The sequence below is a fragment of the Pituophis catenifer genome, unplaced genomic scaffold (genome assembly GCF_029215685.1).
Source record: "Pituophis catenifer annectens isolate HBS135680 unplaced genomic scaffold, rPitCat1.0.hap2 SCAF_1, whole genome shotgun sequence".
NCBI lineage: Eukaryota > Metazoa > Chordata > Lepidosauria > Squamata > Colubridae > Pituophis > Pituophis catenifer.
Genome location: NW_027256881.1, coordinates 198605313 through 198626028, shown reverse-complemented (window position 1 = coordinate 198626028; position 20716 = coordinate 198605313). Strand labels below are relative to the sequence as shown.

At 39.1% G+C, this 20716-nt stretch overlaps 1 protein-coding gene across 2 annotated transcripts in view; it reads left to right on the top strand.

Annotated features, from left to right (window-relative positions):
* Positions 1–20716, top strand: part of CERS6 (ceramide synthase 6) — a 113802-nt gene that overhangs the window by 72347 nt on the left and 20739 nt on the right. For both annotated transcript variants that reach the window (XM_070956924.1, XM_070956923.1), the window contains exons 5-6: positions 15252–15302; positions 17218–17310. In XM_070956924.1, coding sequence (XP_070813025.1) covers positions 15252–15302; positions 17218–17310 — 144 coding nt within the window. The remainder of the gene's footprint in view (positions 1–15251; positions 15303–17217; positions 17311–20716) is intronic.

Sequence of the window (20716 nt, the reverse complement as noted above, 5' to 3'; positions counted from 1 at the left end):
TTTGAATTTTTTGGAAATCCAGTTTGGTCTAATGATTAAGGCATTGCGCTAGAAAGCAAAAAACAAAATTGCATTAGCCATGAAAGCCAGTTGGGTGAATTTGGGCCAGTCATTCACTCTCTCAGCCCAATCTACCTCACAGGGTTGTTTTTGTGGAAGAAATAGGAGGAGGAAGGAGTATTAGATATGTTCCCCCTTGTGAGTTATTTACAAAAATAATAAAAGTGGTGTGTGTGTGGATGGGCAACAATATAAATTGGATTAATAACAGTGTTGGGTTGCCCCTGGTTCACACCGGTTCTATAGAACCAGTAGTAAAACCGGCAGGAGGCCCCACCCACTGACCCCAACATCATCAAACCGCTTCTGCGCATGTGCAGAAGAGCGTGTGTGTGCACAAGTTAAGCGAGTGCGCTAGTGCGCTCCACTGCAAACCAGTAGTAAAGATAACTAAAACCCACCCCGATTAATAAATAAATAGATAAATTCTCAGAAAAAATTCTTCTCCCTATTAATTTTCAGAAACATTTCCATGATGCTCAAAGAGGCCATTTTATGAAATTAGCAAAAATGCTTGTTATCTTTTATGGTGAATGAATGCTTGTTGTCTTGGGGGGGGGGGTTAGTAGCCACTTCAGTTCTGCAATCATTCCCCTTATCCAACTTGGAGATTTTCAGTGATTGCTCTAAATACATTTCAGAAACCAATAAATTCAATACATTATTACTGTGTTCCCCCCAAAATAAGACATGTCCGGATAATAAGCCCAATTGGGCTTTTCAGTCCATGCGATAATATAAACCACCCCCACAAAATAAGCCCCCCCACCAACTACTTACACACATGCGCAGCCAGTCCTGCCATTTCCTCTGGTTGTTTGCCATGCAACCAAAATGAGTTGAGGTGAGGCCGGAGGTGGGGGGGAAGGGAGGGACATGCCCTCCCCTCCCTGTTCTTCATGTTGGCTGAGCGACCCAACACATCCCACCCCACTGGCTGCTTCCCTTCCCCGCCGTATTATTATTATTATTATTATTATTATTATTATTATTATTATTATTATTATTATTATTATTATTATTATTATTATTCATTGAATTTGTATACCGGCCTACTCCCAAAGGACTCAGGGCGGTGAACAGCCAAATAAAATACATATAATACAAATGTTAAAAAACCATTAAAATACAATTAAATAATTTGGCCCAGAAAACGAAATTTAAAGCACCCCAAATTCATAAGACAAATTTAAAATTTAAAAATGTTAAAAAGCAATTTAAAAGGGAGGTTAGGCCAGGCCAGCCTGCTTTGAATAAAAATGTTTTGATGGCACGGTGGAAAGCACGCAGATCCGGGATCCTCCGTATCTCCAGCGGGGGCTCGTTCCAGATGGTGGGTGCCCCCACAGAGAAGGCTCTCCCCCTGGGGGCCGCCAGTCGACAGCACCCTGAGGAGCCCCTCTCTATGGGAGCGTACTGGTTGGTGAGAGGGTACTGGTGGCGAAGGCGGTCTTGTAGATACCACAGTCCTAAGCCTTGGAGCGCTCTAAAGGTGGTAACCAAAACCTTGAAATGCACCCGGAAGACCACCGGGAGCCAGTGAAGCTCGTGCAGGAGGGGGGGTCACATGGGAGCGCCCCATCGCTCCCATAACCACCCGCACGGCCACATTCTGGACCAGTTGGAGCCTCCGGGTGCTCCTCAAGGGGAGCCCCATGTAGAGAGCATTGCAGTAGTCCAGGCGGGAAGTGACGAGGGCACGAGTGACCGTATTTAACAAGTCCCGATCCAGAAAGGGACGCAACTGGCGAATCAGGTGAACCTGATAAAATGCCCTCCTGGCCACAGCCGTCAAGTGCCTTCTAAAGACAGCTGTGAGTCCAGGAGAACCCCCAAGTTGTGAGCCCTCTCCGTGGGGGCCAACGACTCACCCCCAATAGTCACTGATGGCACCAACTGACTATATCGGGATGTCGGAAACCACAACCACTCGGTCTTGGATGGATTGAGCCTGAGTCTGTTCCTCCCCATCCAGATCCGTACGGCCTCCAGGCACCGGGACATCACTTCAAGGGCATCATTGGGGTGGTCCTGGGTAGAGATGTACAGCTGGTGGTACTTCACCCTGAAACCACGGATGATCTCACCCAGAGAGGTGGGGCAGGGGAGAAGCAAGATGTGTGGAGTGAGATGTGGCTTTAGGGATGCAATTTGGGGGTGGCAGGTGGGGCAGGCAAGAAGCGGGTCGCAGGTCTTACCTTTCAAGCTCCGTCACTTTCCTCACCGTTGTGTCCAGGGAAACACGCTGTAAAAGAAAACCTGAGTTCAATCAAACTTGTCAAACTCGCGAGAAGGTTCAAGATTCTCTGTCTTATTTTCAGGGAAACATGGTATCTATGGTTATGGTCACCCATTCATGAATATGTCACTGGATGCAGAGGGAAACTTCATTCATTTCTGAAGAATGAATATAAAGTATAATACTGGTGGCTTAAAGGGTGTGGAATAGTGTACAAACTGTAGACCTCTCTTGTCTGACCTCAGAGCTACCTGAAAGCACAGTTTCCAAAAAGTAGCAGGAGAGTTTCTTTTAAAAAATATTAGAAATTACAGATGAAAACGTAAAAACTAAAAAACCCCAAAAGAATAAAAAAAGTGCAGAAAATAAAAAAAGAAAGTTAAAAAAAGAAACAAGAATACATAAAGTAATTATTTCCCCCTTCATCAGAAGTGTAAACAATTTTAGTAATTTATCACTTTCTCTTAAAATACACAAATGTATTTTGTATGATCTCTTCTTCCATATTCCATCTCTTACCTATTAAAAAATCCCCTTAAGCCTTTTCATTTCATTCCTCATCAGCAAAAGTCCATTAAGGATTACCAGAGTTAATAACACATCTATTTGAACCTGGATCAAATAAACCAACTCTATATTCCTTCCTTTTCCTTTTAACAATTTTGATCTTTAATTCCTTCAAATATGGCCGAGAAACTTGATTTTATTTCATGTTTTCCTTGTCCCTCCTCAGAAAATTCTTAAAAGTTTTAATGTCCCTTTTGTAAATCTAATATAAGAAAGTTATCCATATTGCTCTCTTGGTTTGTTATTTGTATACTGCTTTTAATTATTAAGATAGATGGTTTCTTTTTTTTATTTTTTAATCCCAAATTTATATTTTTATAAATAACTCAAGATGGTGAACATATCTAATATTCCTTCCTATTTCTGTTTTTTTCCCACAAAAATCCTGTGAGTACATTGGGCAGAGAATCATCCAGCTGGTTTTCATACCTAAAAGGGTTTCTAAACTGATACCCTAACCATTAGAACAGAGTCTCTACTTTGTATGTCCAGTGTAGCATTTTTCCCCATATCATGGTTGTAACCTATCATTCTTAGATCCACTTTCAAATCAGTCTCAATCATGGCAGATAAAACTTGTTCTTCTTCCATAACATCATTTAAATACAGTCTTATCTATAGGGACAATACTCTTAAATTAAATTAAGTTCTTGCTGTATGTTAAACTATTTTGTTCGATACTGTACTAGTAAATCAAATGTAAGTATTCCTTTCTTTTAATTGTAATCTTTAATTACTTCTGGTTCCCTCTAGTGCCCAACCTTCAAGGTCTTATCCTGTCATGTTTTTTTAAGAGAATTCAAAACAAAAGAATTTTCCCATGGGAAGGATCCTTACAATTAATTCCACAATTTTATTTGAAATTCATCTGGACTTCTAGTCCATTTGTAACTTCCCAAATCAAAGCTTTAAGGACTCTTACAGTTTTTTTGTAAAAGGAAAAAATAAGTCCTTAAACTTTAAAACTTCTTTTGCTAAGGGTTGAATGAAACTTAACCGGTGCTATAAACTTGTTAATCCAAAGATTCCTTGTAGCTAAAAAGGAGTTAGCAAGCAATTTCCAAAAGGGATTAGAAAAGTGATTAGAAATGCAAGCTCAGTGTCTTACTGAAAGGCACCCAACATGGTTTGAGCAATGATGGCTCTCCCTCGTCTCCTCTGGAGAACTTGTGAGTGACCTCAAGACCTTTCCTTTTCTAGAGAGGAATTACAAAAAACTAGTCTACTTGTCAGCTCTTCCTTCCACCAACTTCATCAGTATGCCATTTCTCCCTGGAAGTCAAAAATGTCTCCCATAATCTTAAAAAAGAGTCTTCCTTTTCCTCGTCCCCAAAAGCAAGTACTGAATGAAACCAAACAATCTTGGTTTCATCTACTTGGGTGCTGCTGCTGCTTACTTACTTGTATGGTTCTTGGAAACCCTTCCCCCTGGCTCTTGTTCTCCCAAATCATATTAAATTTGCCCTCAATACCTAATAATCATCCACCCCTAAACTAAAGGATTCAGAAAGAATTGGACATGCTGGCAAAAATGGATTAGCAGCTAAAATATAAGAGTAATATGGAATTAGAGGTTTTTGTAGACTCCTCAGTAGCTGCATCTCTTTTAGCATGAAGAAAGTTTAAAAGTTTCCAAAAGACACAGATAAATTGCAGTGGAAATGTGCATTGTGTTTGGGAAATGGGAGACTAAAAATGAGCAAAAAGAAGCAAAACTGTGGCTCCAAATACAGTATTTCTTAGTGACCCCAGTACATTTCTCAAGGATAAACCCCTTAATAAGAAATTATAATAACAGTTTAAAAACAGTCTTATCATTATGGTTGATCACACAATCAGCCGGATGTTTAGACAGGATTTGGCACCTTTTGCTCCACCTATTGAGCCCTTCCCAAATCACTAGAAATGGCAGATCTTGTTTCATAATATTACAGGTATTGTTGCAAGATGTAAGTTGTTCCAAATAAAGCTGCCTTTTGCAATGATTGATTAATGATGATTTTATAATTGCTGATGATACTCAAGTGGTCCTCCAGATGTTTTAGAATTGCACCCAAAGCAATTCTAAAAACCTTATTAATATTGGTGTTATTTTTGGTTCTTTTGCCAAAGTCATTCTATTTTCACATCTTGATACTTCTTCAATTCTTTTTCTTTTATTCTATTATTCCCTGGTATTTCCACATCAATTATCCACCCTTTCTTTTCAACCACAGTTAAATCTGGTGTGTTATTAGCCAAGACTTCGTTAGTTTGTATTTGATAATCCCACAATGTTGCTCATTCTTCATTATTGGCACATAATTTTATATCATTTTGGTAATTGTTTTATGTCATTGTTTATAATTATCTTGCACAATCTGAGTACATAATCTCTCTCTTCTGCTTCCCTGCATAATCTACTTTGATCCTTTGAAGATTTCTTTAACTCTGGCCTTAATTGCATGAGTTCAAATAACTTGCTCTTGTTGATAGTCTGGCCTGAGGTTCTGCCTTGATTTACCTTCCCAATAAGCAACCGAGTTGGGAGTTCATTAAAAAGCAGTTTATTAGGGTACCCTGATGAAGTGGGATCTCCCTATGAAAAGGAGAACCTCAAGATCCATCTTACATTCCTTTTTATAGTTAACACAACAAAGACAAATGGAAGAGGAAAGGAGGTTGGACAAGATAAGGAGTAACCCCTCCTTGCACTTTTTCTTATCAGGAGATCCTTCTGTAAATTATCTTTTCAGTTTAGGAATGTTAAAAGCTATCTAATCAATCCATACAACCACAGGATAAAAGTTTTTTTTTACATTCCTGTCTGTAATAAGCCTGAACATAGAAAATAATTCAAATTAAAAGACAAAGGAACTATGTTAACTAACAAATTACAAAGTTCATGTCATGTGCCCCTCATGTGCAGCTAAAACCAAGACTTCAGTTTCTTTCTTTCTTTTTCTTTGACATTCCAGTTGTCAGCCATTGCCAGGTTTTAACTTTATCCACTTTCTCTGATATCTTTTAGAGAAATTGATTATGTAATGCTTTTCCTTGCCAACATTCTATGCCTATTTTTATTATTTTATTCTGATTTTCATATTTTGTTCGTGTACATTCAGTAAGATCCAGTTTTTAACTTGCATCAATGCTTCTTCTTGGTTTTCTTTTACATAATCAGCAAATGCATGCTTTTCATCTTCAACAGTTTGTTTGACTTGAAGTTAATCTCTGCCTCCATTTTTATCTATCAATATCACTACGGAGATGTAATGCATAGAGAATAATCATGACTATACTTGATTCTGGTACAAACTCTCCAGTTCATCTTATGTTCATTTAACATAAGTATCACAGGTATATCACAGGTGTGGCCCAGATATTGGTGTTTTTAATGGTGTTTTCACCATTTAATTTTGTGTTTAGCACTTTTCTCACCCTTTGGATGTGTTCTTTACTAATCAAAATTTTAATTTGTCCATGCTTGATGTTATCTAATTGTAAAATGCCCAAATATTATTATCTGTTCAGTACAATGTTCAGAAGTCACAGATGCCAGTTTCTTTAGCTGGTGTTGGCCTGCATACACACATTGACTTCTTCCCAAGAACCAAGGATGTTGTAATGTATTGTCGTAGTATATGTGTTGATCCAAGTGGTATGGTGTTTTATTGAACTGAACACTTTATTGCTGAAAACTATTTTTGGCCTGGTTCTCTTTCCTTCCCCATAGATAATGGCAGTTGTTCATACTAAGGTCAATTCTTTGGAGTTTTTTTTAACCAAAATCTACTGAGGGAGAAGTAAATTTGGATGTTTTCTTTTTTAATATTTCATGTCATCCCTTCTTAAAATATATTTCAAGTTTTTCTCTGCTATCCCTTTGAGAGAGGATAGAAGCCTTAGTTACTCAGTTGAAATGGTGGCTGACTTCTAAATTGCCACCTGCTTTGGCACATAATTTTGTATGAGTTCCTATCCTTGATTTTGAAGAATCTTCCAATGAAGACTCTTAAGGTTCTGCTGTTTCACAGAGTTTTTCACCCCAGCTTTGTCTACTGTGGGGCCTCCATTTGAATCGCTTCCTGTGAGTGACCAATACCATATGGACAGTTTTTTTTAATCCTCTCAGATTTTATTACAAAACAATTAACAAATGTACTTATTACTAGGCTTATACCATATCTATACTAATACCCATCTATGTCTCTGTTTTATTTCCACACTATCTGTTGCTTGAACTTGAACCAAAGTCTTCAGCCACCTGCAGGTCAGCTTCTGCCGGCTGCATTTCCAAATTGCCGATTGCAGTTTCTCATTCTGTACTATATGAAATCACCAGTGATTGGTTGACTGTAGCTTCTCAGCTTTCCTGCTGGAGTGGTGCAGCTGTTAGGCTCTGCTTCTCCCTTCAGCTTCTCCATCACTGGTTTGACTGCTCCTCCTTTACCCTCAGTTGCTTGTTGAACTGGTAACTGCGCAAATGTTTCCTTTTGGTTTTTCTACTCAACAGAAATCATCTTCCAAATGTACCTATACACTCACACCCTGCGTCTTTCAGTATTTTGCCCTTATAATTGAGTCCAGGTGTGGTGCATTGTCCTTCAGGCTGCTATAAAGTCTCTAAGGGAGAAAACAAAAGGAAGAAAATGCTTATGCTAGTCACTGCCAGGTTTTCTTTCCACATTCCTTCCCCCTTTTTTATGAGAGTCATAGTCCCATTCAGTTCCTTGTCTACATTAGCTGTTTAACATGTGACTTGGAGTACTATACTCACTCCACAGTGTGATAAGTAGCCAGCTGGATGTCTCAAAGGTTCTTTTTCAAGAGGCAAATGGACTTTCTTGTGTTGTTGTTGTTGTTGTTGTTGTTGTTTTGAAGATGTTTCATTTCTCATTCAAGAATGACATCTTCAAAGAAAAAACAGAAAATCTAGTTGCGTCTTGAAAAAGCACCTTTGGGACAACTATGACCTGCATGATTAAGAATCTCCATAGACATTTAGTCTGCTGGATGTTCTGTTTTCCAGCTTGATGCTGAACGATAAACCTATATGGTTGTAACAATAGGTACCATTTAGTAACCTTTGAGTTGCTATCCTTCATTTAATAAATCGATGTGAGTGCTGATGGGTGGTGATTACTTGAAACTCTCTCTCCCCTCATAAATAGACTATAAATTCTTCAACAGCCCATCATAGCACCAAAGCCTCTTTTTTGATGGTGCTGTATGTTTGCTATTGCAGTGCCAGTTCTTAGTCAAGTAATGATCTTCATCATCAAGGCTGCTCCTAGTCCCACTCCCAATAGTATCAACAATTTTAAACTTTGGTATTTTAGAACAGGCTCCCGAGAATATGTGGACAGCCAAGAAAGTAAACAAAAGGAACATTGAAAAAAAATCAACCTAAAGTTCTCATTCAAGGCACAAATGATGCAGCTCAAATTACCCTACTCTGGAGACATTATGTCAATATTTTTCCTATCTTGCTTCTTCAAAGTCTAATTTTTGGTTCCTTAGAGTACCACAGGAAATACCATGGCTTGCACTATTTTGATCCTTGTAAGTATTGACATATCACACCTCTGAATACCTCTTCCAAAGTCTTCACGGGTGTACCACCAGGCACTAGTCTGTGGTATATTTCTTGACTAATTATTCCTTTACTCTTGATTATTGATCCTAAAAGACATAAGCTATCTACCATTTTAATATTTTCACTATCATTTCCAAAGCTTGTTGTTGGAGTTTGGGTGGTCTGAATTCTACGCTGCAAAAGTATTCTGGAACATTTTCTACAAGAGAGCCGGTGATTGGTTCTTGAGGCATATATTAGAATAAAGCTGAGGGGTCTCTTGCTTTCTTCTGTGGTTATTGTGATTCTTGGTAAACAAGAAACAGAGGAATTATTATCCCTTGAGGTCTTTTGTTGTCGTCACATATTGAACTTGATTCAAGAAGATCTTTCTGTCAGGCCCAAAACCCAGAATGACACATAGTAGTTCTTCCAAGCTGAGTTCTTTATTATTTTACACCCATAGACAATTTTTCCCCACACTGAGAACTCTGTACACATAACACCTGGACCAAGTTGCCTCTTACTCCTCTGGAATGTACCACTTTCATCCTGGGGTTCATCTCCTCATTCCATTCATTACACTTTCTTGAGAGCTTGTGAAATGACGAATGGTGTGTGTAGTCTTCTCATAAAAACAAAATATGAGTCTGCAGGATATATTCTTTATTGGCCTTCTAGATATACTATATCTAGGGAACGGCTTTCACGTGGGATTAAGAACAGAGATGCTTGTCTCTACACTTCGAAATAATACATTGCTTTCAAATAAGCCTATTAATTGTTTACATCCTGAGTCTCTTTTCTCTGTATGATAATGTTCTTAAACTTACCCCCAAAATACAAAACTTCAAAATGGGCTTTTCAGAAAATCAAATTCTTTTTTTCACAAGTGAAAAGCATTGGAGTCAGCACTAAATCTATCTGAATACTAAATCGCTTTAGAGATGATGTGTAGATTTCTCTTTTATCACTTTTATTTTAAACTGATGCTTTTTGACCAATTGTCAGTTCTTTGATCATTTAAGGGTAATGGCCAAGAAAAAGAAAAAAAGATAGAACCTAGCCCTTCAGTAATTACCAGCTTGATACACGTTATTCCATGATTCTGAAGTACAGACATTTTAACACTAATAGCCTAGAATGTTAATAATCTTTTTGAGGATTATAAACATATAGAAGAAAAGAAAAGAATTAGCAACATTTAGGCTTAATATTATATATCTTAAGCAGGAAAAGTCAAGAAGGAAGGAAAAATCTTTATTGGTTCTACTATTGTTAAAAATAATAAAGATCAAGCAGAAGGAGTTAATTATATCTTAAATGCTGTTGTGTGTAATTCACTTTTTTGTCCTGCAGATCAGTGATCGAATCATACTGACAAATGCAAGGCTTAGCATATGTCTATATTTATATATTTTTCCTGCTACTCTCAATTTGAGAAAGATAGAACTGGAAAGCCAACATTTTATTTTATTTCCTATTCTAAATACTGGGAATTTAGCTCACTATAAATGAGAATAGAAATCCAGATGTTAGTGGAGTACAAAAGAGGATAATCCACAGCAGAGAGTGATTACCGAGCAACTGTCCCACTCTACAGTAGTTCATAGTACGATTATCACCTTAATTTACAGGTAATCCTCAATTTACGAACAGTTGTCTAATGACTGTTTGAAATTACAACAGACATCCCCAGAGCTATCTATGACCCATTTTCAGAGTTACAATGGCTGTACACATATACAGTATGATGACGTTTGGTCGCATTTTGGACATTTGGCAACTCGCTCACCATTACAGCTGTTTGCAACATCCCACGGTCATGTGTTTGCAACTTGCAATGGTTTTTTTTTTTTTTTTTTTGCCAGTTTCTCACATTTAGTTTTGGTTTCTAGTACAAAAAAAAAAAAGGCTCATTAGGGGAAATGGATTTGCTCAATAACTGCAGCATTTACTTAATGACCTTTGTAAAAAAAAATGGTCATAACTTTGCCTCTGATCACATGATGCCTGTGATTTACAAAGCTAACAATGATTTATGACTAATTTGGGGCTCAATTACAGTTGCAAGTTGAAGATTACCCATACTTATTTATAGGCTGGTCTACTCATAATGACTCTGGGTACTGTACAATACTATGCAACACAATAAAACCAAAAAGAACCAATACCCTGGGGGTTAATACACCTAACCCATTAATATACCAAACTCATTAATAAAAAAAAATCCCATAGAAGGGACAAACTGTCAGGGCCTGGATTCTTCTTCTGATGAGGAGTAGTAAGAAGATGGAAATTAGAGGGCTAGAGCATCTCCCCAGGGAAGCAAGTGTGATAAGTGTGATTTAGGTAGAATAGGTGGAGACATGATAAACTTATAAATAATTGTGCATATTATAGTATGAGAAATGTTAATGGGCATTTTTCTTCTCTTAGCAATATTAGAATCATCCAATAATAGTAAATGTAGGGAGATTCTAGAACCTATAAATAAATACTTCTTCACGGAACCTGTAATTAAACTCTGGAGTTTATTGCTGTCAGATGTGAGTAACTTCCACCAGAGTTTTAAGAATGGACTGGGGTGATTTCATGAAGGATTGAAATATGAACTGTGCTAGTCTACTCTTGATGGATGTTGGTACCTCTGAGATCACAGGCAATGTACCTTAAGTACCAACTACTTGGGAACCCCAACAAAAGATGGCTATTGATTCTTTGTCCCTGATTATGACCATCCTGAATTCATCTAGTTGGCCACTACGTGACACAAAGATCTAGACTAAATAAACTTCTGGCCGTGATCCAGCAGAATTCTTACTCATTCGTTCATTTATTTTTATCTATTTTATTCTTTCAATTTATATATCTTCCCATTTCACATGCATGTCTCTGGACAGTTACCAACAATTAAAAAACAAGAAGCAAAATAAAAACTATGCCAATAGAGACAGCAAAGTACAAAAAACACCAGAGACATTTAGCAGAGTACATAGACTCTAACACTCATCTGGATCTCCAAGCCTGGTGACAAAATCATGTCTAAGGTTTTCTGAAAAGCCACTAGGATTGGGGCAGAGGTGAAATCCAGCAGGTTCTGGAGAACCAGTAGCGGAAATTTTGAGCAGTTCAGAGAACCGGCAAATACCACCTCTGGCTGGTCCCAGAGTGGGGTGGGAATGGAGATTTTTGCAGTATCCTTCCCCTGGAGTGGGGTGGGAATGGGGATTTTGCAGAATCCTTCCCCTGGAGTGGGTGGGAATGGAGATTTTGCAATATCCTTCCCCTGCCATGCCCACCAAGCCATGCCCACAGAACCTGTAGGGGAAAAATTCGGATTTCACCCCTGGATTGGGGTCATTTTAAGCTCTGGGAGGGATGATGTTTCAAAGGCAGACGCTACAATAAAAAAGGCTTTGTTACTTGGCCCTGTCGGATTACGCTGACTAGTAGACAGGAGCTAGAGCAGGGGTGTCAAACTCAAAGCCCGCAGGCCAGATCCTGCCCGCGGGGTACTTACATCTGGCTTGCGGAGCCGCCCTGGAAACAGCAAAGGAGCGACCCATGATGCCTCTGCCAACAAAAATGGAGCTCAGGAGGGCTGCATGTGGCCCTTCCAAGCTCCGTTTTTGGCCACAACAGTCTTCTGCAGCTCTCTGCCAGTGAAAACGGAGCCTGGGGAGCCCATTTTCACTGGCAGAGGGCTGCAGGAAGCCATCACGGCAAAAATGGAGCCTGGGCAGGCCACACGCAGCCTCCCCAAACTCCATTTTTGCTGGCAGAGGGCTGCAGGAGGCCATCGTGGCTGAAAATGGAGCCTCGACGAGTGATGTCAAGCAGGCCATGCCCACACCTGGCCAAGCCCCCACCCCAGTCCCCTGAGGTCAAACACAACCCTGATGCGACCGTGCCAGAGCTGTTGGGACAGGTAGACATAATTGGGAAGAGGTGGTCTCAGTCCCAGACCATGGGACTCTATAGGTCATTACCCTCTTCTTGCATTGAACTAGCAGCATGCTGGTAACCATACTGGTTGATGGAGGCTGAACAGTCAAGAACAGTTAGAATGGATGCATTACCCCCCATCCTGTTCCTGCCAGAAGTCATCTAAAAGTGTGACCAATGCTACTTTGATACCATAACCTGACTGAAAAGTATCAGAAGTATTTTCCATAGCACCCTTCAGAGAAATTGGGCAAATGGTGCCTGTTTCCAGAATGGTGCCTCCTTCTGGAATGATGCAAGTTAGCCACTTTAAAAAGGCCATGTGTCACATGAGCTAGATGCTCTTTCAGAATGGACATTTCCAAAAGAGTGTCCAGCTGATATGACCTGCGACCTTCCTACAATGGCTGCCTCCCACCGTTCTGGAAGTCGGCACCATTCCCTCAATCCTTCAGAAAGTTTTCCCCCCAAATCTCACATTTTGGAAAAAAACATGCCCTTCTGAGAGATTGCAAGAATTGCAGCCATGTTCAGAATGGTGCAAGGTGGCCTCTGCAAGAAGGCTGCATGTCGCATCGGTTGGGAACTCTTTCAGAAAGGCAATATTTGGAAAAGGTAAGTGGAACAAGGCATGCTGGGGCGCAGAGGAGGCTCTGAGGAGGCATGAATCCTCTGGCACCCAGCTGTGAAGGATGGAGGGGAGAGATGGGCAGGTGGGGCAGTTGCAGTCTATCTGTAGTCAGTTGTAAGGGCAGGATTGCTAAGTGCCCAAATTTTCATCACGTGATCATGGGGCCACTGCAGAAGTACGGCACCATTGTAATTTTGAATGGTTATAAATTGAGGATTATCTACTTCTTTGCTGATGCGTAGGTCTTTAACCTGGCCATCTGCCTGGGCCTTGAGTAGTTTAAAAATATTTATTTAGAACTTTAAGTATCAGGGATGACTTTCTAAAACATCTTTTGGTTAAGGTAAATGGATAAATAGACCTATAGAAGAAGCTAACAAAGAAAATTTGTAGCGGAAGAACAGGTGGTGAATTCCAAACTCAGCATTTCTTTCTGCATACTGATGAATCAGAACTTAACCACCTTAACAAAATTCCTTATTATCTTCTAGCCCAAGAATTTTCGTTGTTATTATTTAGGCTGTCTTCTGCTCAAGGATTAGTAATTATCATAAATAATTTCTTTTCTGCATATATCACTGCTGCCATCATTTCATTCCTATAATGAATAAATGGAAATAATACTATTGCATTAGTGGTTGGTGGTGGTGTCCATTATTTTTTATGTTTATGATATCCTCTTTATTTCAAGTTAGAGGAAAAGACAGATTGCTCTTGCCAGAAATATGAAGTGATGATGTTTGGAAACTGGACCAGGAGCTACATGAAAGTAGAATTATCAGTTTCATACCAGCTTCTTTTGGTGACTGGTTACAAGGTTTTAACTAAGCAAAAGTACTTGTGGGTTGATTGTTGAGCCAGTGAGAACTTTATGTTACAATTTTTGAGGATTTTTCTTCTTGTTCAGATTTGAAAATCAGAAATCACCAATAATGTAGCGGCAAGCTTCAAAATAGCTATTTGTTGGGATACATTTCAATTTTGACTGCCCTATTAAAAAGAACTAAAAATACCTATTACTTTAGCTTTCCCTTTTTAAAAATTTGTTGCATTGTATGGTTGCTTATTTGTTGCCTGATAACCATACCTACAGCCCAGACCAATAATTAGCCCTTTACTAAACTGAATACTTTATACTTCACAATCCTAAAAATTAAGATAATTTGGTCAATAAAATGTTCAAGTTTATTTCAAATTTCAGGTTTCAACTTTTTTCATAATGGATCATTTATAACTTAAGAAAAATAAATTCATCTTTCTCTCATTATAAATGTAGGGTATAGTGTGCATACAATGTAACAAAAATTAATTGAGCTGCATATTATTAAATATTGCTAGTATTACATATTGCTAGGTTGTGGTATGACTTATTAATTCTATGTCTCCCACTTGTGTAGTTGATACACAGTTCATAAGAAATGCAGAATATGAACTTCTCCTAATACAAAACAATATATACATGTTTAAGATTTAAATGACTTATTTTTAAAAAGTATTTAGGACTGCCAATAGTTATTAGCTTCATTTCCTAAATGGATCCATAGCCAGACTGCTTAATTAAGTTCAAACGTTTGGACAAAAACCAAGGATCAACCATTACTGCCCCTTTTTATTTTTGAGGCTTTGTCGGAAAGAAAGTTATGGACTAATGGAACTTGGTATCATTGAGCATAGCAGAATTTAGTTTATAATGAGGTCTAGAGTATGAAGTAAGTACCTCAGAGACATAAGCAAAACATTGAAAGTGAAAATAATTAGTCTTTGAGGTATGATATTACTAATACTGAATTACTTAATTGTGCGAAGTCATGTTTCAAATAACCATGGCTTGCTGAATAAACCATAGTTGGCTAGAATACTACAACACCTTAAGCCATAAAGTTTAATTTACAAATCATAATGGTTGAGTTCATATGTCATGTTAAGCCACAGACAAATGTTTCTTTGTTTGTTGTTTGTTTGTGTCCTACCTTTATTTTTTTTATTATTTTTTTTACAAATAACTCAAGGTGAAGCATTATCCAACACACCTTCCTCCTCTTATGTTCCCAACAACAAGAACCTTGTGAAGGGAGTTGGGCTCAGAGAAAGTGATTTGCCCAAAGTCACCCAGCTTCAGTCCTTCTGGCAGGGCCAAATGAATGTGTTTCAAATATCCAAAAGATTTGGTTGCATTGCTCTGCAAGCATTTTAATCTTTTTTCCCCCCCTCTTTTTCTCTCTCTTGTTTATTTATTTACTTTTTTAAAGAGTTCTTGGCTGTGGAACACAAAGCAGTGCTGGATTGGTTACCCATATCAGGTAAAACAACAACAAAAACCAGTGATAAATGAATGAATGAATGAATGAATGAATGAATGAATGAATGAATGAATGTAAAATATTGAAAATGTATAGCCATCCTTTGAAATGACTGTAGCTGCCATCTTCAAATACAACCTTTCACTTCGTTCATTTAGTCTAGATCAGTGTTTTTCAAACTTGACAACTTTAAGATGTGTAGACTTCATTTCCCAGAATTCCACACATCTTAAAAGTTGCTAAGTTTGAAAAACATCGGTCTGGGTGGTAGAAGGGAGGAAGAGCTGGGGCTTGGGGAAGGGAATCTTTGATTTGACCAGTGCTCGCTGTTGTAATCGCCTGTTTCTCAATAGCTAGTTGACAAGGTCAGATATCATTTTAAAGAAGAAGCTTTGGAATTGACAAAGCAGATGGGGAAGCTAAAAATTCTTCAACCCCTTGGGGGGGAAGGGGATCAAGGACTTTTCCAATGTTCTTAAAAAAAAATAGTGACCTTGAAGAACTGACAGATATTTTCAGTGGGGAAAACCTATGGGATATTAATGAAGGTTTATCGCAATGAGAGTGTCTTCTATTTATGTAAATGTGTTCTACTTCTACTTATTTTGAATCAAAGCTGAATTTGCAAAAGAATGCCAGGGACTTTTTTCCCATGCCTATTCAGAGAGAGTGGAAAACCAATTTGAGCTGACATCAGAGGAGGAGGAGGAGGACATAAGAGCTGCAGCTCCAATAAAGTAGCGATTCTGAATCGCCTTTAGCGACATGTTAAATTGGATCCCATCAAAACGTTTAAAAGTTTAACAAGTTTTAAAACTGAATGACATCCTAGAGCAGGGGTTCCCAAATTTAACAAATTTAAGACGTGTGGATTTCAACTCCCAGAATGTGAGAGTGGGATGGCTGGGGAATTCTGGGAGTTGAAGTCTACCTGTCTTAAAGTTGCCAAGTTTGGAAACCCCTGCCCTTAGGTAACAAGCTAGTCACCAACTTCAAGAACTGGTTGTCCTTTGTCTTCCAGGTACAGTTCAAGGTGCCCATTGTTACCTTTAAAGGCATTTGGGCCTGGGTGGAATGGGTTTTTATGTTTTGAATATGTCTCCCAGTTTTATATCATGATTTATATGATCGATTCATCCATCAAATCATTTATAGAGCCAGCCATATTATGTATCATGACCCAGGCATGATACAAAACAATAAAAATATGCCACAAAGCCATGAAAACATAACAAAAACACTCCCAAAGGTGACAATCCCCCTACATCAGCATTCAACTCTACTCAACTCCATCCTCACTCACAGCAACACATTGATAATCCCGTCTGCAACCATGATCCTGGATGACCTCCCATAGCAGCCTCATGTAGATGTTAAAGAGGAAGAGTGAGAGACCTAAGTTTGAGGCAGCCCGTATTTCAGGGATCTACTTGACCCTACTTGATCTACTTGATCCCCCCTCCCCCTTGCAACATCAACTGGAACCAGCCATGCAGGAAGGAGAACCACTGCAAAACAGTGCTTCCCTCTCCCAACCTCCAAAGCAGTCTAGAACAATACCATGATCAGTGTTATTGAACACTGCTGAGAGATCCAGGAGGGCTAGGAAAGTTGGAGGAAAGTTGTCCCATCACACCAAATTTGAGCTCTCTTCATTTGCTTTTGGGGAGTTAATCTGCTGATGGATAGACACAATTTTGAGCCCTTCACATAATTTCTTTCCAATATTTCATTGGGTTGGGGAAAAAAATAAAAGGTATTGTTCAAAATATTGTTTTAATCCACCAAAACTCCAAAATTGTTATGCAGAAATCTATTTTAGATAAGGATTTTATTTGTTCCCAAAGTTATTGAATTTACCTTGGTAGAGTTTTTAACATATTTTTTTTTTATTATTATTATTTTTATTCTCCAGCCATTGATGCCTGAGATTCATTACTACTATATACTTGAACTGGCATTCTATTGGTCTGTAATGTTTTCTCAGTTCATTGACATCAAAAGAAAGGTAAGAACAATCATTTTTGTAAGAACAATGCTATTTGATAGAACTGTGTAACATCATTTTGACTGACACATATGCATTGAAATAACACCAAGGACTGTGCATTTGAACCACTAAGTAGAGCGTTGCCCTTTGAAGCATTAATCCAGCCATGTCTTTTGCAAGACTTATGCAACTTTTTTATTATTATTATTCATCACATTTCTACACAGCTTATCTCACCTGAGTGACTCTGGGTGATTTACAATAAAAACATAAACAGTGGTATAAAGACAGTAATATAACGAAGTCAAACGTTGTTCCCAACTCTTTCAATCTCTGTGTATATGCGTAGTTGCTTCATTTTGTGGATAATCCCAATAAAAACATTGCATGCAGATATAAAAAGAAGTAATTCATCTGTGCCAACATGCTTTCCAAAGCACTTTGATGAATGCTTTGCATTGCCCTATTAGCATCTTAATTCTAATTGTCCAGGGCAATATAAATTTGGTGTCAAAACTGCAGCTGTAAATGTTTGTTATATTTTCAGAAAACAATATACAGTCAGGTTGCATAATCTGCTAACATTATTGGATTAGGCTGAGGTAGTTTGAATATCTTTTGGGAGCTGATAGCAATATTGATCACTGGTTCATTAGTACGATACTGACCATTTTATTCAGATTCTATTAAAGTATTCTAGGAAATATTTATTTTTTAGGTGTCATTAAATATTCAAATGTACGGATTTCAGCACCCAGAATTCCATCGTCAGTACAACCGTTGCTGAGAACTTTGGGAATTGAAATTAACCCATCTAGAGCAGTGGTCCCCAACCTTGGCGCCTTGGCAGCATGGTTGGGAGTCAGAGGGGAACCAGGACGTGTGAGCAGCAGGCTGGTGTGGATGCATGTGCAGTTCGACTTGCGACAGCCTGGCATGCACTTATATGCAGCTCGACTGCAAGTTGAGTTGCGCATGCATGTGCCGGCCTGCCGTTCGCGTGAGTCGAGCTGCCCGTGTGCTCTGGCCTGAAGCTCATGAGGCCTGGTTGCAAATAGGCCATGGGTCGCTGGTAGTCTGTGGCCCGGGAGTTGGGGACCCCTGATCTAGAAGACACCTAAGGGTGGAGATCAGTGGTGGGTTTCAAAATTTTTTACTACCGGTTGTGTGGGTGTGGCTTGGTGGGCGTGGCATGGCATGGCATGGCTTGGTGGGTGTGGCATGGTGGGTGTGGTTTAGTGGGCATGGCAGGGGAAGGATACTGTAAAATCTCCATTCCCACCCCACTCCAGGGGAAGGATACTGAAAATCTCCATTCCCTCCCCAATCCAGGGGAAGGTTACTGCAAAATCCCCATTTCCTCCCGATCAGCTGGGACTTGGGAGGCAGAGAATAGATGTGGGGAGGGGCCAGTCAGAATTTTTACTACCGGTTCTCCGAACTACTCAAAATTTCCGCTACCCGTTCTCCAAAACTGGTCAGAACCTGCTGAAACCCACCTCTGGTGGAGATGTACTAAGAAATAATCTATAGTAGCATAATCCGATATGATATTCTTCCAGTACTGAACTTGAACATGCTGGTAGAAATCATCATAGTTGACTTTTAGGCACCAAGTTGAGGAAGGTTATGTGAAAACATATTGGTTGCTTAGCAGCTGGATTTACCGTATTTGTTTGTTAAATTCATTTGCTGCCCATCTCGCCTTGGGACTACTCTGGGTGGTTTTCATTTCTAGGGCACAAAAAAACATCCTTGTATAATTGGTAGCTTAATAATGTTTTTGTTATTACTGTTGCTTTTTATCAGAAAGCAGATCTGTTTCTTGAGGGGGGAAAAATCTTACACATGTCCCAGCATGTCTGATCTTGGAAGCAGAATTTAAAATAATCCCAGTGGGAATAAAAATGAGTATTCACTTTAAACTGCCTAGAATTGCCTGCTTCAGGGTGCACAGCGATTTCTGTGAATAACATTGGAAAGAAAAGATATGCTGCAGAGCCTAATGTTGCTGCAAAGCCTTCTCAGGCTGGTCACAGCCTTTTGGGAGGGCTACAGATTTTTCCCATTATTTCATGGAATAATGTATGATTTTGAAACAGTAAGAAATTGCACTATAATGGACATGCTTTGGGTGCAGTACAAGCTGCTGGTCATCATCCTTTAAAGCTCTGTATGACACACAGGGCCAGATGTCCCTGGGGACATCTACCTATCCTACCAAGTCAGTAGGGTGGGCACACTCTGGTTCCCTTCCCCTAAATATTATCACCTGATGGGAGCTAGGACAAGTGCCTTTTATTTATTTCTTTATTCATTCCATTTCTATAGCCGCCCAATTCAACCAAGTGACTGTTTTCCAAGGCAGCCCCTGCTCTGTGGAATACCTTGGCCCCCTGACTTTTGGCAGGTCACCAGCCTTTTAGCCTTCCATAAGGCTTTAAAACCTGGCTTTCTCCCCCCAAAAGAAGATTAGACACACTTTAGAAATGATTGGCACCAGGTTTTTGGATGTGTGTGTGTGTGTGTGTTTAAAAATTGCAGATTCATACCTGTACTAAATATATACCTGTAATTGCCAGCATTTATTTATTTATTTATTTATTTAATTTTATTTATTTATTTTATCTATCTATCTATTTGTTTGTTTGTTTGTTTGTTTATATTAATTAATTAATTAATTAAGGTGTCACTTTACTCCAGGTGACTTTGCAGTTCACATCTAATAATCTAATATCTGGCCACTTCCTAAATTTATTCTGTGAAGGTGCCAGGGAGAAGAAAACATGGTGAAATGGGAAGGTGGTATTTTGATGGAGGGGGCTGGTGCACTTTAGTGCCATGATACCTCAAGAAGCCTCGGTCAGTGGCATTTCAAGGAGAGCAGCTTATTCTGATTGGTTAATTACATTCTCATTATCTTGATTACCATGATCCTTAAACCCTGAATAGGTAACGAAGATGACTCCAAGGTCAGTGAACCCAGAACCTCCTGCTTTTCTCCTCACACTCAAAAGCAGAGGATAACATATTACAAATCTTCCCTACAGACAACTATGGAAGAAACATGCCATAACAATTTTCCCCCACTTCATCCTTTGGTAGTTGCTTATTCTATCCCAGGGATGGGCAACTATTGGCTTAAGGGCTGGGGAGAAAGATAGATGTAAGTCTATTTTCAATCTGTCTCCCCATGGGTTAGAACAAGAGCGAGCAACTATGACCCCCTTTATGACCTGTGGACTTCAACACCCAGAATTCTGAATTGACCAATATATGGTGGGTCAGGAATTCTGGGAGTTGAAGTCCACAGGTCATAAAGGACCCGCCCTTGTTCTAACCTATGGGGAGACAGATTGAAAATAGACTTACATCTATCTTTCTCCCCCGCCCTTAAGCCAATAGTATCCAGCAGTATCTGGAA